The sequence below is a fragment of the Vespa crabro genome, chromosome 16 (assembly GCF_910589235.1).
Source record: "Vespa crabro chromosome 16, iyVesCrab1.2, whole genome shotgun sequence".
In the NCBI taxonomy this organism is placed as follows: Eukaryota; Metazoa; Arthropoda; class Insecta; order Hymenoptera; family Vespidae; genus Vespa; species Vespa crabro.
In genome coordinates this window covers 4,015,067-4,034,065 of record NC_060970.1, presented here as the reverse complement: position 1 = coordinate 4,034,065, position 18,999 = coordinate 4,015,067, and the positions used below count along the sequence as shown (strand labels likewise).

Here is an 18,999-nt window from a genome sequence, read left to right as displayed (position 1 = left end):
GGAGAAGGACTTGGTGGCGCGAGATAGCGTAAGTGAGACTTCTTCTTCTTCTTCTTCTTTTTTTTTTTCTTCCTTTTCCCTTTCCCTTTTCTTTCTTCTTCTTCTTCTTCTTCTTTTTCCTTCTTTTTTCTTTTGAAAAATATGAGTTTAATAAAGAAGGAAAGTATGATGTATGGGCCTCGTGCCAAGGGAGAGAAAGAACGAAGCAGGATCAACCGACTTCGATACACAGATATTGTATACGTAATATAAGTAGATGGGTAGAAGAAGGGGAATGCCTGTGTGATGTACTGGGTGTCGAAAAGTCCCGCGGGACGTTCGACGGCCTTTTCATGCTCGAACAAAATTGCCATAAGTTTTTATTAAACCAACAACGATGTATACGCTTCTCTCTCTCTCTCTCTTTCTCTTTTCATTTCAGTCTAATACTCAAATGCATCCGCTAAAACGTAACTTGCATTCATTACGTTTTTATCTTTTTATAGTGCACGTCTTTTGCACTCCCTCCCCCTCGCCCCAAAAGAAGAAGAAAAAAAAAACGAAAAGAAAAGAAGAAGAAAAAAAACCGTACAAGGGAAAAAAACAAGAAAAAGAAAGAGAGAGAGAGAGAGAGAGAGAGAGAGAAGAGCAAAGAGATCGAAGGGAACATCAATCATAATGTTTTTTTATACGAGACAAGAATTCATTTCCAATTTGTCTAATTATATAAACATATTGTTGTTTTGAATTAACTTTAATCAAAAATCAAATGATTCCTTTCGTATAACACGTAATCTCTCTCTTTCTCTCTTTTTCTCTCTGTCTCTCTTCCTTTTTATTTCTCTATGCAAATAATAAAACGGTGACACAAATAATTCGATATCTAGAAGGGAATGAATCCCTTATATTCCTATTATCCCTCCATTTTCAACATCCTCCATTTGATCTAATCGTAGAAAATGCATATCCTAGACGATCCTGGAAAGAGGTCTCTCATTGCAAGAGATTTCCATGGAAATCGGTGACACCCCAAACGACTAACAATAAGATGTCTACGATGACCTAACTTTGAATCAAATAAGAAAACTAAAAGGAACTAGATGTAGAGGAAAGAGGAAAAGGAAGAGGAGCCAATCGAATATAGAATGTTCCTAACATATCGAGATAAGGATTTGTAAAAGGATACAAACCTAGCTATCCTTATCCAATATGGTTTGTTCCCATTTAGAAGGGTACACACACATACACACACGCATATATATATATATATATATATATATATATATATAAGTATTATATATGTACAATGAATATAAACATATATATATATATATATATATATATATATATATATATATATATATATGTTAGCTAAGTTAATGCAACAAAAGAGTCATCTCTCGATCTTATTTATCACACGCGTTGTTCCAAAGTCAAAGTATAAGTATCTCTTTCTATACCCTCTTTTACTATCTCTCTCTTTCTCTATCTACCTCTATCTATCTATGTATCTATCTCTTTCTCTCTCTCTCTCTCTATCTATCTATCTCTAGCTCTACTCCGTCAATAGCGCTTCTTAGCTTATGCATAAAAGCTCTTTCCTCGTGGCTCACTTCCGAAACTTCCTACCCAGCTCGATCTTTCCTTCACGAGTCCTTTCCCTCCCTTACTCATAGCTCTCACGATTTTCAACCACCCTACTATCCACGTCTTCTCTCTTCTCTCTGCCGTTTTATCGAGATTTCAACCCCTTCTTCTTCGACCGGTAGTAACAGGGCCATACTGCTTGCTCCTTCGTTCCTTCATTCGTTCGTTCACTCGCTCGCGAGTGTTTCCGTCAGGATGTATCTCAAAATCTATACGAAAAGAGAGGGCAAAGAGGGTGGTAGTGGTGGTGGTGGTGGATGGAGGGAAGGCACGGTGGGTGGGGGGCGAGGAGGAGGAGGAGGAGGAGGAGGAGGAGGGGGGTGAATTCGAGAGACTCGATGCCGATGCGGAGGGCAGGGCGGTTTTCGAGAAGGGTGAGCCCCGTCACATTTCACTACAGACTAATAACTTCTGAATATTCATTTCGTGTTTCTCCTTGCCTGCTTGCGAACCCGTAAGCAAAGCTAATGCGACTCTCACAACGTGCCGTATAGCAGATTCGGTAAGATATCAGATTGTTTGCGAGCCAACGTACAGCACGGCTCAAGGCTTCACGATTTACGCTTACATCCTTCATTTCTCTCTCTCTCTCTCTCTCTCTCTCTCTTTATCTATCTATCCATCTCTTACTCTTTCCTTATCCATCTATTTCTATCTTTGTTCATTTACCATAGTCTTTGGTAACATCTCGACTGTATTTATTACGCTAGAATAAATAATCGATGTAATTTCTACCGAGATAATAATTTTCTACGTAATCTTTCATTCCATTGATGATTTTCTTACGATTTTTATCTAAAATAGATTGATTATTATATCAAAAAGAGAAAACAAATAAACGAATATATTTGATACGATTTGATATATATGTATATGATAATTGTGTATTAATGTTATATCATCGATTTGATTTTGTGTGGAAAGAGCTTAAAAGATACGTATTTTCCTTCATCGAAGCGAGAAAAACGGAGCAGCCTAGGGAGAGGCAAGGGAAAACTGAGAGACAGTCACCATGGCAACTATGAATTAAGTAATCAATGAATTATTATTGACATTGATGTCAGTTCTCTTCTCTTTCCCCCCTCACTCCTTCTCTCTTTCTCTCTTTTTCTTTATATATATATATATATATATATATATATATATATATATACATATTTCTCTTTAACCTTATACTTTTCAAATGTCTTAAAAATAATTATACGTTCTTAGTTCTAAATGTAAAGAAATAAATGGAATGATTTATTTATAATTAAAACAATTAATACGATAGTACTTAACGATAAGGATAATACTTAACTTAAAGATATTTAACTTAAAGATAAACGAGCAATTAAATCACGGATTTTTGTTTTGTTTCGATACGAACGTGAATTTAAAACATTGCCATTGATAATTCGAAAAGGAAGTGAAATTCACGTCATAGTAAATACGATAGAAAGAAGTAAGATAGGTCAAAATATATCCTAAATTGGATTGAGAGAACTTTGGCTTGGAGGAAATTGTTCATGGTGGATAGAAAATCTAACCGATAGAAGGGACATCCCGATCAACTTCAATTCCACGATCTTTGGGACTAATTAACCAGGACGAAATTACACTCCCTCGAATCTTCTATTATCTCATTCTTTTTTTTTTTTTATTGTACTACTACTACTACTAATACTACTACATTACTACTACTACTATTACTACTACTATTACTACTACTATTACTACTTCTTCTTCTTCTCTCATACAATGAAGTTACTAAACATGTTTATGTGTATATATATGTATCCAATTAAGGAACAATTTTAATTGTTAAATATATACGTATAATTTATACATTTAATTAATATTAATTATATAAATCAATTATCGCAACATTAAATCCATAATACGTGTATTTAAATAAAACACAATTGATAATCGATAAATTGTCATAGTGAATGTTTCTCATTTTTAACGATATACGTATTATTTAATACTCCTGACGAGGAATAGACGAGACGACGGATCCAATGCGTGCAAATATAACTCCCAGTTGTCCTCCACCTCCACCACCACCACCACCTCCTCCTCCTCCTCCTCCTCCTCCTCCTCCTCTTTCCACCATCCGGGACTACACAGATCTTCTATTGTCTCCGACAAACCGTCCCAAACAAAGGTTAGAAGAAGAGAACCGCGTGTGATAATAAATATAGAGAAAATGAAAAATTATTAAAAACTTCCTTTTTAGCCATGGTAATCCTCGTCGTCCCCAAGAGATGGCGCATTAAAAATCTTCCATCTCTTTCTCTCGTTCCCTCTTCGAACAACCTCGTCCGTCTACCCTCCGTGTTAAACCCTCTTTTGCTGCTGCTGTTACTGCTACTGCTGCTCCTCCTTCTCCTCTTTCTCCACTAAAGTCTCTGCTAGCTACTCTATCTCCGTTTCTCCCTCTCCCTCTCTCTCTCTCTCTCTCTCTCCCTCTCTCTCTTTCTTCCTCTCTACCTCTCTCTCTTTCTCTCTCTCTCTCTCTCTCTCTCTCTCTTTCTCTCTGTCTGACGACATTACCACCGTGTTAGTATTAGATCATAATGTACGACCAAGAGTTACGAGGAAGGATCGTGATTCGACCTTACGCACTTTCCCACGTCTCGTCTATCTCTTTCTCTTTCTCTCTCTCTCTCTCTCTCTTTCTCTTTCAGTTGATATACTGGGAGAAAGAAAGAGAGAGAGAGAGAGAGAGAGAGAGAAGGTGGGGTGGGAGGGAGAGAAGTGCACTTAATAAGCACCGAAAAAAATTCAAGAAAATTTCATTCAACGAATACGAGAAAAGCGAGAAATTAATGCGAGATTCCTGATGGGACTTTGAAATGCGGTAACGATCGGTGAAATGCGGAGTTATCAAGTAAAGATGGAAAAAAATGTAGGGGGCTAGAGGGGAGGGGGTTATAGGGCCGGGGGATGGGCCGGGGCGAGGAGCGAATGGAGAAGGGGAGGGAGCGGGTTAAAAGGATAAGTGGAAGAGTATATTAGGTGGAATAAACGAGGCGAAATATCGTTCTATACCTACGCACACACCCACACACACGCACACACATATATATATATATATAGATACACTTTTATTTATTTTCTTTTTTTTTAATTTTTAAATTTTTCTCTTCGGAAGCATTCACTATTTTACTTCAGGCGGTTATCAGTAAAAGGATATCGAATAACCTATTCAGAATCACCGTCATTAATGTCGTTATCGCCCAGTCGAGGTTCGGAATCGCGATAAAAGCGACGAACGAACGAACGAACGAACGAACGCTTGGTTGTTAATAGTGAAGCTAGCTCTACTTGTAATGGTAGTGGTACTGTTAGCGATACTGTGATGCTAGTGATAGTAGTAGTTGTAGTGATGATGGTAGTAGTAGTAGTAGTAGTGGTAATGGTGATGGTGATGGTGGTGATCGTGGTGGTGGTATTGCGCGGATTAGCGAGGAAAATGGAAATCGTTGAGTTGATGCTCGCACGTTCACGAATATATGTATGTATGTATCTATGTATGTATGTATGTATGTATGTATGTATGTATGTATGTATGGGTGGGCTCGTATCGTCGCTTTCATCCTCTCCTCGCGCAACTTAGCGCACTACCGAGGATATATAAAGGGATATAAACCGCATCTCCCGCGGCTCTGTCGACGATTGGATTCGCCAATTAATCAGCGAAGGGAGAGAAAAGGAACGAATGATAGACAGAGAAAGAAAGAGATAGAGAGAGAGAAAAGAGAAAAGAGAAAGGGAGATAGAGAAAGAGAGAGAGAGAGAAAAAGAGAGAAAGAGAGGTGCGGGGTGGATAGAGGTGGTCCGAGGGCAGGCTTTGGCGGCAATGACGACTCGCCGGAGCGTGGATGAAAGAATAACGATGCGGAAACGAAACGAAATTTAAATATTCTCGCGCTTCCGCGAGTAGTATCGCCAGGGCATTCCTCCGGCACCCTTCTCCGCCATCGTAGAAAGGGTGGGCGAGCTCGGTGTAATTGCAAAATTGCGTTAGCTTTGTGTTCTTCCGCCGTTCGTCCAGACGTAAGAGATACCACCGGGCGGCCGGCCTCTGCCTGCCTGCCTGCCTGCCTGCCTGCCTGCCGGCCCCTGTGCGTCGAGTCCGCGTGTGCCTGCCGTCGGATGATTTATATGGATCTCTCTTTCTCTCTCTTTCTCTCTTGCTCTCACTCTTTCTCTGTATCTTTCTATTTTTACGCCCTCTCGTTCCCGCCTATCGTTCAAGTAGCGTCTCCTCTCGGACAGGAGCAACGACTGGACATACGAGTTTTTTCATCGTCCCTCTTTTCCCCCCGCTTCTATTCTCTTTTCCGTCGTCAACCTAGGCCCTCCCCGTCACCCTCATGACGTTAAATATATTCATCTCTCTATCGCAATCTCGTTCGTAAAAGAGATCTAAGATCAACGAGCCATTATCAGTTTCTAATCTTATCGTGATTTATTTACTATCGATTCGAAATAATTTTAAATGTTTAAATTGATCGAATCTCGGTCGAAAAAATTCGAAAAATATTTTCAACATCCTGTCGAAAAGTAAGGAGGAATGAAAAGACACATATATATATCTATATATATATATATATAGATATATACACATAGCGACGTACCAAAAGAGGGTGGAATAGAAGAGAGGACGATGCGGTCCGTCCGCTGTATTAGATTTGCTTTCTAGGACACTTTAATCAGAATGTACCTATGTAAATTTTTGAATACACATCCCTTCTCGTAGTCTCCCTCGCGATGTTTGTATAGGTCAGGCAAAGGTATTTTCCTGGCGATGGCGAGGAGACCATAGAAAGAGGATGAGGAAACTACGAGAGCCGTCGGCATCGCGTACCGTGAATTAAAGAATTTGCAATTCTGAATTTCAGGTGATCGCATACATATATACATACATACATACTTAGACAGATAGATACATACATATATATATATATATATATATATATATATATATATATACATATATACTCTTTCTCGACTTTATCTCTGGCATCGTCTGCAACCGACGACAACGACAGCTTCGCAAAATCGTCTTTTGTATCCGAACCATCATCATCGTATCTCAACCATTGTATCGTATCTTTGAGTCCGAATATTCCCGAATCTTCCTGAGTCCCCGTCCTTTACCCTCCTGAACCATCCCGTGAACTATCTTTTCTTCGAACGAATAAATTTCTCGAAACGAACGAATCTCTCCAGAAGAAAATCTACCATCCGTTCGTAAGCTCGCTCGAAGAAGAAGAACTAAATACGAAAAGTGATAGAATGAATTCGGGATCGGGATTGGGTGGGGTTGGGAGGGGAGGGGGCGAGGACGGGGAAGGAGCGTTGATAGTAGAGAGAGAGAGATACGCGGCCGTTGCATAGTTAGTTGTATCGCATAGTTGTGCGCGTACGTTTCTTTATCGAGGGCATGAATTTCAAGATGAATTCCGACGGACAATTACGACATTTTAATTGCACAATACCCCGGGGCCACGGTGTATAGCAACGTCGAACGGACGTTGGGCGTTGTTGGGCGTTTTTGGGAGGTACGGAAGGGTGGTAGGGAGGGAGGGAGGGAGGGAGGGAGGGTGGATACATTGGGGCGTATGCGAGAGAAGGAAGAAGAAAGATACGCGCGGCGCGGAGAGGTGAAATGAGGTGAGGTGAGGTGAGGTAAAGTGAGGAGGATAGATAGATAGATAGATAGGTTAGGTATAGCGAAAGAGAAAGAGATGAAAAAAGTGCTCGCAAAGGGAAAGCTTGCTCGAGCACGAAGAGAGAAAGGAAGAGAAAGAGAAAGAGAGAAACAGAAAGAAAGAGAGAGAGAGAGAGAGAGAGAGAGAGAGAGAAAGAGAGCTGAATAGGGCGCAAAGAGTAGAAAGAGTGTCGGAGAAGAGAAAGAGAGGGAAAGAGAGAGAGAGAGAGAGAGAGACGTAAAAGAGAAAGAAGGACTGGGTGGAAGGGTGGGGGGGTTTGGAGAGGTGGGTGGGTGGGAATGGACGGGCAGAAGAAATGACCGAGCGAGCACACACGCGTATAATTATAATAACATTACTTGACAGAGATGGCGGCGAGAGGCGAGTCCGCTCTCTCGGGCTGGGCTACGGGCCGAGCATTGAAATATTATACCTACCAAAGAGAAAATAATTAAAATTCAACCCTTGCGCTTGCTCGCTCGCTCGTTTGCTTACTCACTCACTCACTCACTCACTCACTCACTCACTCGTTCGTCGGTTCCGCTCGTCGGTTCGCTCGCGCGAATGAGTGAGTGAGCGTGTCTCTTTCTCTTTTTCTCTCTATTTCTCTCTTTCTCTCTCTCTTTCTTTTTCTTTTTATTTTTCTCTCTTTCACTCTTTCTTTCTCTCTCTCTCTCTCTCTCTCTCTCTCTCTCTCTCTCTCTCTCTCTTCGACTCACTCGATTCGTGGGCGAGAGTGCAACACACATACGCACGTATGTACGTCGTTCGCTTTTCTACTTTCTGCGTATCGTACGAGCGCGAGGCGGTAACTACCCCCAGCCATCTCTTCCTCCTCGCCTTTTTCCTTCTCCGAAGGACGGCTTTTCCCATATTTTTTCCAACCCCGTAGGTACCAGGTATTCCAGAAACGTTTGTTCGTTACGTACGTGCTTCTGAACGTCGACGTACGTACGTACGTACGTATTTATGTATTTATGTATGTATTTGTTTGTATGTATGTATTTTTGCATGTATGTATGTATATATCACTGATGTGCAAGAGGAGAAGTTCCGTACGTCCCTTCTAACTCTCACCCTCTGACTAACATACCTCTTGCCCACCCCGGTTCAGGGATTTACAGGTCTCGATGAAAATCGAGAATGTCATGCTCTTTTTAATTCCTTTCGTTTTTCTCTTTTCTTCTTAGTCATTGTCTTTGTCTTTTTCCTTTTCTTTTCCTTTTGCTTCCTTGTTTTTTTTTTTTTTTTTTTTTTTTTTTTTTTTTTTTGTACGAACAATCGCGAGGCTAATAAACTCGAATAAATTATAACCGAATGGCGTTGACGTTTGACGGGTCCCTTTTATATACAGAACTTCTCGCTGTCCCTTCGAAAAAAGGGAAACGGACCGCTCGAGCGATCTCTGTGGATTCCATTAATTCCATTGTTTCGTCATCCCGTACTCGTTTAAAAGCCGTGACTGATTTTCAAGATGCCTTTTTTACTTTTTCCCTTTCTTTTTCTTTTTTTTTTTAGTCCTTTTTCTTTTCCCTTTTTTCTCCCTTCTTTTTTTTTTTTCCTACAATAAAATCGAAACACTCATTGAAATATCAATTAAAACGTTCATCATGTAACTTTTGCTTATGCATAAAACAAATTCGATTGTTCCATTCCAATTAATCTCTTCTTTTTTTCTTTTAATCTATTATATATCATTCCATTGGATATCATCTTGTTCTTCGTGTTAGACCAATTCTCAAATTCATCATTGTATTATGTCAAAATTCTATCACAATTCGTACAAAGAATTGATTCGACTCAATTCGAAATTTCTTTTTTCTTTTTTTCTTTTTTTTTTTTTTTTTTTTTTAATCATTATCAAGAAAAACAAACATTTTCTTGTACGTTAAGAAAGGGAGAGAAAATTTCGTTCGGCGTTTTGTTATCGCGATCGATAGTATCGCACGAGAATACCATCGAACCTTAAATGGAAAGCTCCGTTCGTACGTAAGAGGGTTCTTAACTCGCCTCGGTAGATTCTCGAGAGGTTGCGCCTTAACCCCCCACCCCCCAGGTCCCGTCTCGTTTCACCCTCTCTCTCTCTCTCTCTCTCTCTCTCTCTCTCTCTCTCTCTCTCTCTCTCTCTCTCTCTCTCTCTCTCTCTCTCTAGCAACCTCGAATTGCTACAAACGAAATCGTCGTATAGTTTCTACGAGAGAAACGTTATTTGTACGATATCGAAACAAGAGATCCCTTTACTATACTGTCTCTTTCGCGAGAGATTCACAACGATGCCCATTTTCCCCGGCTCCGTTTCGTTTATCCGCCGACAAAATAAGCAAACGGAGAAATCGAATGTGTATACAAGAGAGAGAGAGAGAGAGAGAGAGAGAGAGGTGGGGGGAAAGAGAGAAGGAGAGAACAACATTCTATCTCGCGTGTCAATAAGAACAATCTAAGAAAGTCCCTTTAAATTCCTGATTCGTTCTCTAACACACCCTCGACTTCTATTTATTATCTTCTATCGAAAAGATCGAAGATTCGTCTTCGGTCCCCTTTTTTTTTTTCTTTTTTTTTTTTCTTTTTTTTTTTTCTCCTCTTTTTTATTTATTTCCTTCTTTCTCCTTTCCTCCCCTTGTCCTTCCAATTCACGTAACAGTGTCATCTTTGTTTTAAAATTCGCATATCGAATTTCTATCGCTGCGACGAGCAACGCTCTCTTTAATCGCGATCAAAAATTCTATTATCTCGTTTGTCCTTTGGGAACGCGAAGAAGATGATGGGCAAAAGGACGAAAAGAGAGATAGATAGATAGATAGATAGATAGATAGATAGAGGGAGAGAGAGAGAGAGAGAGAGAGAGAGGGAGAGAGAAGTAAAAAAAATATTGCAAAAAAAAATGGAAAAAAGAAAAAAAGAAGAAAAAAAGAAAAAGGAAAGCAAAAAAACGATTCCGTTCGCGAATCTATCCGAGCTATACGAATTTACCCTATCTATCCGCACTACCCGAATTCCCGTTTAATAACATTGCAATTTCGCGTTAACAATTTAAACGACGACACCGTAGAATATCGGAACGTCCGTTCTAACGCGTTTTTTAAATTAGAAAAATTTAAAAAAAAAAAAAAACGACATTTCTTTTTTCCTTCTTTTCTTTTTTTTTTTTTTTGTTTTTTTTCTATATTATTAATTTTTTCCTTTTTATTTCTATTTACTTATTTGTTTATTTATTTATATATACATATATATATATTTTTTTTTTCTCCATACACACGCAGATACGAATGAGAGGAATAAAAGTTTTAAGGGTTGTTAGAGAGAAGTTTATTTAACGGGAGGCAATATCTTTTCGGGAATGCATGCATCTGGCTCTCTCTAACTATATAACGCGTGTAACGTCATAGATAATAAAGTGTCAAGGGTAAAAGGAAAAAGGGAGGGAGGGGGGTTGGAGAGGGAGTGGGGGAAAAAAAAAAAGAGAAATGAAGAAACAAAAAAATGAAAAAAGAAAAAAAAGATGGAGAAATGAGTTCGAACGATGGAGATCCCATTCGTCGAGCGGCCAGGATATGCTAATGTTCCCGAAGGTTTTATGGAAAACCTGGAGGGCTCTTACTCTCTCTCTCTCTCTCTCTCTCTCTCTCTCTCTCTCTCTCTCTCCTTGTGTGTGGGCGCGTATATGTGTGTATACTCGAAAGCAAGATGGTACGTCGGTACGTCTACCTGGAAAAAAAAAGGAAAAAAAAAAAAAAAATAAGAAAAAAAAAAATTGAAAATGAGCATAAAAAGGTATTACAAGGTACTAAGGTAGTAAGATGGGAGGAACGAATAGGATGAAACGATGGTAGGAAAAGACGTACGGCAGATTGCCGCGGAAGATTCTTCTTCGGCAAAGGAGAGCAATTCATTTTCCTATGCTATATCAATTTCTTGCTTCGTCTCCTCTCCCTTTCCTCTGACCCTTCCTACTCGAAACCTCCTTGCCCCCACCCCAACCCTCCCACCCTTTAACTCACCCCATTCGACGAATCCTCCCCGCGACTTGGTAGATAGGGAAGGAGAATATCTTTCTACATCGCCTACCACTGTCATCACCACCCATCGTTCCCTTAGTCCTTCCCACCTCTCTCTCTCTCTCTTTCTCTCTCGAACCATCACCCCCTATTTCTGTTCTTCTCCTACCCACCCAACCTGTCCCTCCCCTCTTTACCATCGCGTTCGCGATTCTTTCAGACTCGAAGCACACCGATCTATAACCAACACACCGTTTTATCCTTTAAAACCGTTAAACTCCCGTAGCCAGACATCAAGGGGAATGCGAATTAGCCCTTGGCTCTCCTCTTTACTTCGGCCGATAAAAATGACGATGAAGAGAAAAAGAAAGAGAGAGAGAGAGAGAGAGAGAGAGAGAGAGAGACCTTGCTGGTCGTTTCGTTATCATCTACATCAATCCACTCCCTTTTCTTATTTCCTCATCATCCTTCAGGAAGAAACGACGCTTGCTTTGTTAAAACTCACTCGATCGATTTTTCTTTAGGGTGCCCACCCCATCCCTCCTCACGTACCCACCATCCTTTTCTTCTTCTTCTTCTTCTGCTTCTGCTTCTGCTTCTTCTTCTTCTTCTTCTTCTTCTTCTTCTTCTTCTTCTTTTCACCATTGAAAGCTCCATCTTTTTTCTTCCTCTTTCGCATTTTAAATCGCAACGAGGAAAATAAAAAGAAAAGTAACCTTTTCTTTTCTCTCTCTATCTCTCTCTCTCTTTTCTTTTCTTCTCTTGTTGTCTCTTCGTTCTCTTCTTTTTTTTTTTTTTTTTTTTTTTTTTTTTTCATATAATAATCGTACGAAGAAGAAACGAAACGATACGGCGGGAATATCGTCGTTCGTGTATAAAAGTGATAATGAACGATTATCTCTCGGTCGATTTTTCGAACAATAAAAGAACGTGAAAAGGGAAGATTAAATCTCGCGCCGTCGCGAGGTCAACGACGATTAGACCATGAAATATACAAGTGAGAGAAAGAGAGAGAATGAGTAGTAGGCAAAAAGTTTAATCGATATTCCCTAAAATCACAGCGTGAGTTTGTTCGAAAGGAAAGATACCACCATGTAGTATAACTCGGTAAAACGAGTTAAGCTCACACGCACGATATTTAAAAGAAAAGAGAAGGAGTAGGAGGGATACGACTAGGATGATGATGGTGAGTGTTAGTAGCAAAGGGTTATCGAAGGAAGGAAGGAAGGAAGGAAGGAAGGAAAGAAGGAAGGAAGGAAGGTCGGAGCATGATCGATCATGCATTATAGACTGGAAGCTGACACCCGGTGATAGATCGTGGTAATTAAATAACTCGTTGTTGCGATCGGGCAACCTCGGAGATTCGATAGTGTATATCCCGGTTAGGAAGGTGCAGAGAGAGAGAGAGAGAGAGAGAGAGAGAGAATTGAAGGGAAGATAGGGTAGGAAGAGGTTTTAGCAACATGTGCATGTCGGACCAACCTGCTGGACGGGGTGTAATTGACAAGGCAATTGATAATCGCCCTCGGCATGACACCATCTCCGAGAATTAACCGTCTACGTGGCTTTTCGATAAATTACTTGGCAAATTAGGTATATACGTTGGACCTAACTTTTTCTACGATTGAGAAGAACGCGTCCGTTTGCATCTTGTTTGATAAGATAAGAATGAAAAAAAAAAAGAGGAGAAGGTATGATACAAGGGAAAGAAGAAAAATACAAGAGGAGGAAGAAAAAAAAAAAAAGAAAAGAAAGAGCGAAAGAGAAAACGAAAGAAAAAAGGAAAAAAGCAAAAGAGAAGAAAAAGAAGAGACAAAAAAAGAAAAAATAAATAAATAAAGGAAGAAAGAAAAAACAAGAGAATAAGATTATCCTCTTTCGGATCGGACTTTTCCGGGGTAGTAGTAGAAAGGAAAATACAGAGTGGACGACGAGGAGAGAAAGAGATAGAAGAAATGAGGGAGGAGAAAGAGGAGGAGGAGGAGGAGGAGGAGGAGGAGGAGGAAGGAAGGAGGAGGTGGTAGGAAAAGCCATGAACGGAGCCGATTAATAATCGCGACTGCGCTCGAAGTCGAGTCGGGTCGAGGTCGAGTCGACTCGCGGTCCAGCGGAGTTTAATTATTTCGACGTGAAATATGTATGGCGTACGGTCTGTAGAAAGCCGTGAGAGGAAGGAGGAAAGAAATAGAGAAGAAGTTAGAGAAAGAAAGAGAGCAAGAGAGAGAGAGAGAGAGAGAGAGAGAGAGAGAGAGAGAGAGAAGGAGAGAGAAAGGTCGAAGCGCGCCGCACGACGACCGGGCAACCTTATTCGCCATTGTCGGCTCGAGAAGTAGTTAGTACGAAGGGTAGCCGTAGGAAAGAGGAGGGAGTGGAAAAGAGAAGGGAGAGGAAAGGAGAAAGATAGATAGAGACCTCGAGAGATAGAAAAAGAGAGACAGAGAGAATGAGAGAGAGAGAGAGAGAGAGAGAGGTAGAGAGCTATAGGCGGAAGAAGGGAAGTAGAGAGGGTGTGTAGGCGGCGCGCTGCAAAAAATACTGCCTTCTGTTTAATTTCATTTTTAACTTGAGGCTATATTTAATTAAGAAATATCACGAAACCCAGAATATATACGTCGTGGCAGACGAACGGGGTTAACCTACCCCGAGGTACGGCTTCGTCGGTGCCGCAGAGAAACACAGCGCGGAAGGCGGTTGTGCAGGCAGCGCAGGCCGAGTGTAAATTAAAAAACCCACGGCCAATTTGCGCGGGACAATCTCTCGAGCTTCGAAGAGAGGAAGGAGAGAGGGAGAAAGAGAAAGAGAGAGAGAGAGAGAGAGAGAGGGGGTGGGAGAAGGAAGGAGGTAGTAGGGAGAGGGAGTAAAGAAGGCGCGACAGAAATAGAAGAGGAGGGAATGAGAAAGAGACAGAAATGGGAAAAGAAAGTTCCAACTACGACTACGACTACGACTACGATTACGATGACGACGACGACGACGACGACGACGACGACGACGACGACTATGGTGGTGGCAACTCAACGATGATGAATGGAAAAACCGACGGGGGTAGATTTTTATGGCTGTGTTATACCCCGCCGATCTTTCTGACCCGAATGCCCCAAGTCTTTTTTACAATCTCGCACAACTCGGTGTTCTTTTTCGAACGATCCCAAGCCGCTTTTTTGATTTATATCGGCCTTTATATATAATACTTCCCTTATTCTTGTTCAGTAACTTGTGGACCCCCCCCCACCCCCCCATAAGTTCTTACTTATAATTCCTCGAGAATGTATTCGTCCTTTTTTCCTTTTCTTCTTCTTCTTCTTTTGATTCATTCTTGATTTTTTTTTTATTTTTTTCACGATCTCATTATCGACACGATCATTCGTACGACGATCGTATAAACGATCTTTTTATTTATTTATTTATTTATTTATATATACCACGATATAATTACACGACGAAATTAAATAATAAAATAATTTTATATAGATTTTGAGATTTACGAGCATATTGAATTTTGTTTGTATGAAATTAATAATTGTTCTTTCTTTCTTTCTTTCTTTCTTTTTTCTTCTTATTTTTTTCTCTCTCCTTTATTTTATTTTTTTTTTTTTGTCCCTTCATCATCGATAATATTATTTTCACGTAGAGGTGACGGCGTCGAAAGTAAGCCCCCCTCCCAAGAAAGCTTTTCTTATCCGAAGGGGTAACTTCGAACGCCGACGACGACGACGACGACGACGACAACGACGACGACGATGAGAAGAAGAAGAAGAAGAAGAAGGAGGAGGAGGAGGAGAAGGAGGAGGAGGATGATGATGGTGGTGGTGCACCTTTCCCTCGACGATAGGCGGGAGGACCAATTTTCACGGCGGCGAGATATATCCGGAGATCTCTCGTAGTACCGAAGGGTTGGCGGCAAAGATCACAAGTAATTGAATGGGGGAGAGGGGTGGAACGCTGCGGGGCCAACCCCCGTGAGTGTTCAACCAATTAATCCACTTCAATCCCTAAGGCAGCCGCGCGAACATCGAGAAAGGATATCTTTTTCCTTTCTATATTACGCTCAAGACTCAACTAAGACGTATTGAGATCGAAAGACTTACCTTTGGGATTCAAAATAACGTGGCAATGTCCTTCTTTTCTTTCTCTTTCTCTTTCTTTTTTTTTCCCTTTTTTTTTTAATTCTGTCTCATCTTCCCAGCCAGTCGCCCTCTCGTTCCTTTACTTTCTTAACACCGGTTAGCTCCTCTTTCTCTTGTTTATTTATTTATTTATTTTTCTTTTTTCTTTTTTTTTTTCCTTTCGCGAATAAACATATCATATCCGTCGAATGATCTTTGAGATGTATCGTACACGTCGTACTTTTTTTTCTTTTTTTTTTTTTTTTATTAACGATACGTATTAATGAATAAATTCATTTTTCCCCTCCCCCCCCCCTCTCTCTCTCTCTCTGTCTAGCTTTCTCGTTCTTTTTTTCTTCTTTCGTTTCTTTTCCAATAGAAACCATTTCCAAATTAATCTTTAAATGAATCTCTTATTTGGTAGGATTACGCGAAACGATGATAGTGAGATACTAGAAAGAGACATTGGCCGATCATCATCGGATTCGAGAATCGTTGTTAGATTGGAAATCTGAAATGGTAGTTCGGCAAACGGAAGCAACTGGAAACGGCGTAGGTATCAAAGCGATCTCGCAACACCAATTAAGTCCCTTTCAGACCTTAGGGATAGGTCTGATAGAGGTGGAGTGGTCTGGCCAATAAAACAAGGTAAATCCGTATCTACACTAATCTTATAGGATATAGGTAGTATAAGGATGGAGTGGGGTGGGTCGTAGGGTGGATCCGTGGGGTTTGGGTCGTGAGGGTGGAGGGGGGGGTGGAAACACTTACAGATAGAGAAGAGGATTGGAAACGCAAAAGTAAAGGAGAGGATTCATAGAGTAGAGGAAGGACGGATGTCCCTAACTCTCTCTATATATATATATCTCCCTTTCTCTTTCCTCTGCAAAAAGTAACGACTACCATATGTTCCTTAGATACGGAACCGAACAAGATTTTAACCCGATCCTCCAACAAATCCATCCCTTACATTCCCCTCTAATGATACTCAATTCCTCTTTGGATTAACCTAACCACGATCCTACTGAAATCTCTATGCCGCTATAACTACGATAAACCGTAAGATCTTTATTTCTTTTTATATATATATATACATATATATATAATATATATTCTTTTATCATTAAAAAAAAAAATATATATATATATATATATTTCAAATATTCAAACACGGAGGGGTTTCGAATTATTACGAAGGAATTATTACGAAAGAATAATTTTAGCAAAAACAACAACGAGCGAAGGTAGGTTAAAATGGACGACAAAGTTTATGAGAAAGGTGATGAGAAAGGTAAAGGGCATGGAGAGAAGGGCTACGTAGGTTATATACGTAGTATAGAGATTGTCGAATCGGGAAAGAACAAGAGAGGGCAGCATGCTAATTTATGGCACCCTGGCGCTCCATTACGAATATTTATCCGCGGCGAGTTTAATCTAAACTTGGATAGTCCTCCTCGTCGTTGTCGTCGTCGTCGTCGTCGTCGTCGTCATTCGTTGTAGTCGTCTACTTCGTCGGCAGAGCCCTTAAACTCCTCCTCGAATTCTTCGCGGCTTCCTTCCAATCTTCCTTTACCGCCTTAGCTTCCAACCTCACCCCCACCCCTTTAGCCCTTTTTCCTCCCCCTTTAGCCCCGTCGTCACGATTCTCCTTGACTTTGCCTACCCTGCTTATGGTTTGCTCTGGCAAACAAAGTCGAGACCCGTCTTAACGACGTATTGTCTTCTGTGACTTATCAAAACAATTCGTTCAATCTGCCTCTCTTACCTCTCCCCTCCTCTCTGTCTCTCTCTCTCTCTCTCTCTCTCTCTCTCTGTCTCTCTCTTTCTACCCCCTCCGTTTAACACGTCTTTCTACATATCTATTTTATCTATATCAGTCGATTTTCTTTTCTGTTCTTTTCTCCGAAAAAACTCCCATCCCATCTCACGTTTGACCGCCGACCTTTTTTTCTTACTCTTTTTACCAATCGATTTTATCTCCGTTCCGAGTGTTTCGTATATTTTCTTCTTTCTTTCTTTCTGTTTTTTTTTTTTTTTTTTGCTTTCTTTTTCTGCCAATCCATCGATCATGCAGGAGATTGCATGCGTCGTTTATCGAACGAAGGGAAAGAAAGAAGATGAAGTTTAACGGGTAAATGTGAAATTAAATATACCGAAGGAAGTTTGGTTTAAACCAAAGAAGTAGCGATGGAGAGAAAATGGTAGAAAGGGGTGGTTGATGGTACGATGGGAGGTTCTATCTACTTGACGTCGACTGCGTAAATAAAATATTGATTATGGCTTTATTGTAAATATGTAGACTGTGGCAGATTATATACGAGAGGCAGTAGAGCAGGTGAAAAGCCGTAGATATAGAGTAAGACGATGAAAACGAGGATGAAGATGAGGATGATGGGGTATCCAAAGGGGATGGGTGAAAACGTTGGGGGGGGGAATAAGGGTTGAGGTGGGTATAGTAGTAAAAGGAGGAGGAGGAGGAGGAGAAGGAGAAAGAGGAGAAGAAGGAGGAGGAGGAAAAGTAGGAGGAGGAGGAGAAGTAGTATCGCGAATCAGATATGGGGGTGCGGTGCCTTTGTAGGAAGTTTGAAAACTCGACGAGTGGATTAATATCGCGGAGTTCTCGTTACTCGTTGTTGATTTTGTCTGTCTCCACCCAAGCCACCCCGACCCACCCCATTGCTAGAACCCTCCGTCACCACCCGTTTCTCTCTTGCAGCCGGAGAACGTTTCCAGCACTCTAACCAGGCCTCAGTCAGTCAGTCAGCCAGCCAAGCCAGCCAGCCAGCCAGCCAGCCAACCAACCAGCCACCACCTTCGACGTTGGCGTCCCCCAGCCTCACAACCACCCACTCTACACCTATCCTATCCTCATCCCTTATCCACATCCACATCCACATCCCTCATTCCTGTTACCCATCCATCCCCATACTACCACCCCACCCAACCCTTACTCCTCGCGAGAAGCTCAAATGTGTCTAATGAACCGGCTTGTGTGCTTATATCTGCGGCTCCTCTAACCGCTTTATACGGGCATTAGTTCGCAGGATATACGCCAAGTAAATAATGTGGCGGAAATAAAAACACCAAGAGAGAGAGAGAGAGAGAGAGAGAGAGAGAGAGAGAGAGAGAAAGAAGAACGGAGATAGGGATGATAGAGAGAGAGAGAAAGAGAGCGATTTTACCGATTTTACTTTTATACTTTAAAATTTTTTCTTTCCTTTCTCTTTTCCTATCAAACACAAATCGATTATTGTTGAAGAGAGTTTGTTTCTTTTTTCTATTTTTTTTTTTTCTTTTTTAATCTAATCTTCGGTGATCAAGAAGCAAGCTAAATAAATTTCTACGAAATTGTCTTCGTTCGTGTAAAATTTTTCATAAAAATTTCTCGTTTCCGGCGTATCTTATGTTAGAAAAAGATAGATAGATAAAGAGAGAGAGAGAGAGAGACAGTGGTTCGACGTCTCTAAGCGCGTATCTCCTAGATGCGTGTATGCGTGAGCGGGTGTCTCTCTTTCTCTCTCTTCTCATTCTCTCTCTCTCTCTCTCTTTCTCTCTCTCTTTCTCTCT

General features: G+C 40.8%; 1 protein-coding gene across 1 annotated transcript; it reads left to right on the top strand.

The window, feature by feature from the left end:
- The first annotated feature begins 11,015 nt into the window (after positions 1 to 11,015).
- On the top strand, positions 11,016 to 18,565 carry LOC124429793 (putative protein TPRXL). Its single transcript, XM_046975450.1, has 3 exons — positions 11,016 to 11,026; positions 11,851 to 11,956; positions 18,149 to 18,565. Exons 1-3 carry the CDS (start codon positions 11,016 to 11,018, stop codon positions 18,467 to 18,469), a joined length of 438 nt encoding a protein of 145 aa, XP_046831406.1. The 3' UTR covers positions 18,470 to 18,565.
- Positions 18,566 to 18,999: the final 434 nt, after the last annotated feature.